General features: G+C 32.8%; 1 protein-coding gene across 1 annotated transcript; it reads right to left on the bottom strand.

The window, feature by feature from the left end:
* Positions 1-3,010: 3,010 nt before the first annotated feature.
* LOC103927318 (late embryogenesis abundant protein At1g64065) lies at positions 3,011-3,927 on the bottom strand. The gene has a single exon (XM_009336227.3). It carries the CDS (start codon positions 3,848-3,850, stop codon positions 3,206-3,208), a length of 645 nt encoding a protein of 214 aa, XP_009334502.2. The 5' UTR covers positions 3,851-3,927; the 3' UTR covers positions 3,011-3,205.
* Positions 3,928-4,326: the final 399 nt, after the last annotated feature.

The raw sequence follows: 4,326 nt of genomic DNA, 5'->3' as shown, positions 1-4,326 counted from the left end.
TGAAAAATGTAAGTATTGGTATATTCTTTTTAATTCTAATTATAGTACTTAAATCCAATGTTTATTGATGTTTTTAATTTATTATTCAATATTATTTCTTATTCTAATCATACATTTTTTTATGTAACATTTGAATTGAAATGGTTGATGGTTCTACATCTCAAGTAGGAACATCAATTCCAAGTGCTTCGAAGAAGTGATTCATGGATGATTTCATATGCATTGGTTGCTGCTACTTCAGGGGCGTTGCATTATCAAAACATCAAGTTATTTTTATTTGTTTTGGGATTATAATAAGGGGATCTTATAATCAAACTATACTTTTGAGTTTTGAGTTTTTTGTTTATGCATTAATTGCTACAATTGGATTTAGACAATTATATGAGATAGACTTTTGAGTTTGTGAACTTATAACTATTTGGATTATGTTTGATGACATTGTTGTTGGCTTATTAAGTTATGATTTGATTTCCATTTTAATTTTTAAGTTATGATTGAGGAGTCAGAATCAAATTTTTGTTGAAATTGTTTATTAAATGTTGTGGAATCAGTTTAAGAATGAAATTGAGTTCATATAAATTTTTTACGAATTCATTTAAATTGGAATAGAGATGAATATAATTACCAAAATACCCTTGTTCTAAATAACATATTTATATGCTAATCAATTGATAATTTTTATCAAATTAATTGTATTATTACTGATGTTTTTTTGAACATAATAAAACCTTAATTAGTAACTATATTAATAGTATTAATTATTTGTGTTTTTTAATTTATATATTTATTAAAGAAACAAGAAATTCAAGAAAAATAACGCTGCAAAAGATGTCATTTGCTAGGCAGTGGATAGTGGTGGCCGGCAAAAGTGAAATTACAGTAAATTTTGAAGGGCACAATGGGTAAGATAAATGAATTCTGATTCCTCCCCACCTTCGGAATTGGAATACCACCTCCAATCAAGGAGTCCAAAACCTTCAAAATAAGGAATTGAATTCCTTATTTGTGTGGGTCCCATCTTTGTTTTTTTTTTAATTCCCTTAGTTTAGTAAACAAATGTATATCACATAATCATAATTTAATTTTGCATTTTAATTCTGATTACAGATTCGTAAACATATTTAGATGCTTTTTGCAAAATCATTTGATGGGTGTTTTTTCGCATAACATTTTAAATCGATAAACATGTTAAAAATTTTTCTCAAACGCAATTAGAGTTTTTGATTGTAAAAAAAAAAAAACACTTCTTGCTATTCCAAAAACAACCCGAAGCATGCCCTAAATGAGTAGGGTTAAAGTTGACTACTTATTCGACACAAACATGCAGGAACACGACGTAAAGATAACCCTTTATCCCGAATCGTCAACCTTAACTAATTAGAAGAGACCTTACATGAAGAAGATTCGTAAGGCATCTAATCGATAGGAAGGAAGAGGAGGAGAGGTAGTCTGTGATATATAAACTTTGGATAATGCTAGAGATGTCAAATTTTTAAATCAAATCTGTAAACCAAATAATATGTTACCAATAAGAAATAAATACATTAATTGACCCTTAATCAGTAATCCAATAATCTACTACCATATCATTCGGTTTTAAAAATTCGGTCTACCTAACATTCTCATAAACTTAACTCTTTTTATTTTTTATTTTTTTTGGCCACATAAACTTAACTCATTGACACAGCCCAAATCAGTTCACTTCGTCCCAATATCGGTCAATTTACATGGAGTTCTTTGCATGTGTAAAGACTACCAGGAGGTCAATCGAGATCAAACAGGAAGGAAGAGGATTGAAACAGACGTTATAGCCAGCAGCCAAAATCGACCATGAAACATGCTCCACGTTGTCATAAAAAGATGCAGATCATCATGGAACGGTAATCTTGGATTCCATTATGATTCAAATTATAGAAATTGTAGGAATCTTCATATCTTAGCATTTATCGTACATCATGCGATCAATAATTATTTGACCTTTTTTTATTTAAAATTAAATATAAATAATACTTGATGAAAACTGATCACACGATATACGATGAATGACTAAAATATGAGAATTTATAAGATCTCTACAAAGAAGATGCGAAGAGAATCCTTATCCATCTAGGAGATAAACCAAATGAAAAGAAAAAGTTATAAGTTTAACAGCCTGGAGACACAGAATCTATGCCCTCAACGGACACCTCCAATTTCAATCTAATATTTACTAAAGCATATTATAATAATGATAACCACCTCCTAAATTAACCTTTAATTATGGAAAACAGGGATTTGGACTTTTTGGGTGATACTTTTGGTGCCAATAAAAATATAATTAAGTACAAGATTTATCATTTCTCTACGCAGAAGCCTGCCGTTGGGTACTGACATTTGATGAATCGATTCACCTTCATCTTTTTTAATCCAAGACGTGTATGTTGTGAATCAATCCAGGCCAAAAGAGAAAAAAAACAGTTTTCTAGCATGTATTCAATGTATTCACCGAGCAATTTTATTGATTAAACTATTATCTTGCTAGAAAGCTTCCAAATGGGGCAATATATGTTAGCATTTATATCACCCATTTTTTTGGTGAAACACAGCTGTGATCGAGTGGACAGAACAAAGAGAAAAACTTGGTCATAAAGAAATCTCAAATCTGGAATTGAAATGAATAGAAAATTTTCTGTTTTGGATGTGCTTGGAAATATTTTTAAACGAGTCATTTGTCACTAATTTTTTAGTCATATTTACATAACGGAGGCAATAAGACTAAAAGATGAGTGTTACAGGAATGAAGATTCTCTTCCCTCCCCTCCCCTCCCCTCCCTCCCCAACTCTCACAGTTTTTCTTTTGTTCTTTCTCTCCAAAGATGAAAAAATAAGATAAAATCTTGAACGTTCAAATAGGAGGGAAGGAAAGAGAAGGATAAAGAATCATTGTCTGTGTTAAAATCAATACCAATTGAAATATGCGAACAAAAATTTTCAACCAAAAAAAAATATACAACAAAATAATGATACAAAATTTCTATGAAAGATGAAGTCATGTATATTACCAACATACAAAATTGGAATAAATACAAGCAAGCAAATTAACAAATGATTGAATTCCTAGAACCCAAATCTCGACAAACAAAATGATTGGATCAATTCCTAGAAACTAAATCCCAAACTACAAACTATACCAATATCATTAACAAAAACACCACCAAAATAATCATCATCTGCATACTAAATCCTTAATTGTCTTATTCTTCAAAACAAGAACCATGGTGCAATTCATATCAATAGTCTTCCTCTTCTTCATAATCTTCATCAAATGCACTCTCCCACTAATCTTTGCATAGCTGCTGATGTTCAAAAATCCAGAATTAATCTCACTCCCTAAACCACCATTTTGAACGTCCTTAGGCAGCCTATTTGACCTCACTTCAATACTCACGTTCACCTTCCGTATCCCTCTCGCTTTCACGCTACCCTTCGCAAATTTAGCTTCGCCGACTTTGAAATCTCCATACCACAAGCTCGCGCTGCTGCCCTCGAACTTGTACTCCCCGAAGTTTTTGTTCTTTATGGCCATCTGAGCAGATAATGTTGCGTTGAACGAAGCCGCCGGAGAACCGGTGGACTTGAGAGTTTTGATCTGGACGGAGCTGAGATTGAAACCGGGGGATTTGACACGAAAAACAACCAAAGCAAAGACAAGGATAATTATGCTTTGGAGGACGATGCCTGCAAAGACGTAGACGAAACATTTGTTGCTTCTTTCTCTGCGTATGGCTTTGAAAGTAGGGTTTTCTTCATCGCTTCTGCGGTGTAATCTGGATGGTGCTAGTGGCCAGATTTGGCTCTCTTGATCTGCCATCGTTTTGGGGGCTTTAGGAAAATATTGTACAAAAATGTAAAGGTGTGGTAAGTTTGGTTTAAGCGTTTTGTTTAATGATGGGGTTTTTATAGTGTGGAGTGGGGAGTGAGTGGGGTGGTCGTGTTTAATATTTCGAAGCTTAGAGGATAAGAATTGGTCAGTCATGGCCTACATCCGTGTCGGCTCTTGATTGTGGGATTTTATTTTATAGCTTTAGTCCTTGTATTTTAGGTGAGGTTTCACTCGAGTCCTGCATTTTCATTTTTCTCTAGTTTAGTTCTGTAGTTTACTGATTGTTTTAAGACAGAGATAATTTTAGAGTGATGTTTTTATTACCTAACAATACGATATTTTTATCAACAAATTTAGCACGTTCGGGGGCACATGCGAAGTGCTTTACGCTTGTAAAAAGTTCAGTAAAAATAGGGGCATTTGATATCATGTCGGTTTTCGTTTTTGTTTTATATTTTAATTCA

The sequence above is a fragment of a genome, unplaced genomic scaffold (assembly GCF_019419815.1).
Source record: "Pyrus x bretschneideri cultivar Hongxiangsu unplaced genomic scaffold, Pyrus_bretschneideri_v1 Contig3, whole genome shotgun sequence".
Lineage (NCBI taxonomy): Eukaryota > Viridiplantae > Streptophyta > Magnoliopsida > Rosales > Rosaceae > Pyrus > Pyrus x bretschneideri.
Note: the sequence above shows the minus strand (reverse complement) of the source record. Positions and strands in the feature narration are given on the sequence as shown.

What these genes read in the sequence shown, in the direction of transcription:
- LOC103927318 (XM_009336227.3), bottom strand. Translation starts at nt 3,850, where the DNA reads ATGGCAGATCAAGAGAGCCAAATCTGGCCACTAGCACCATCCAGATTA.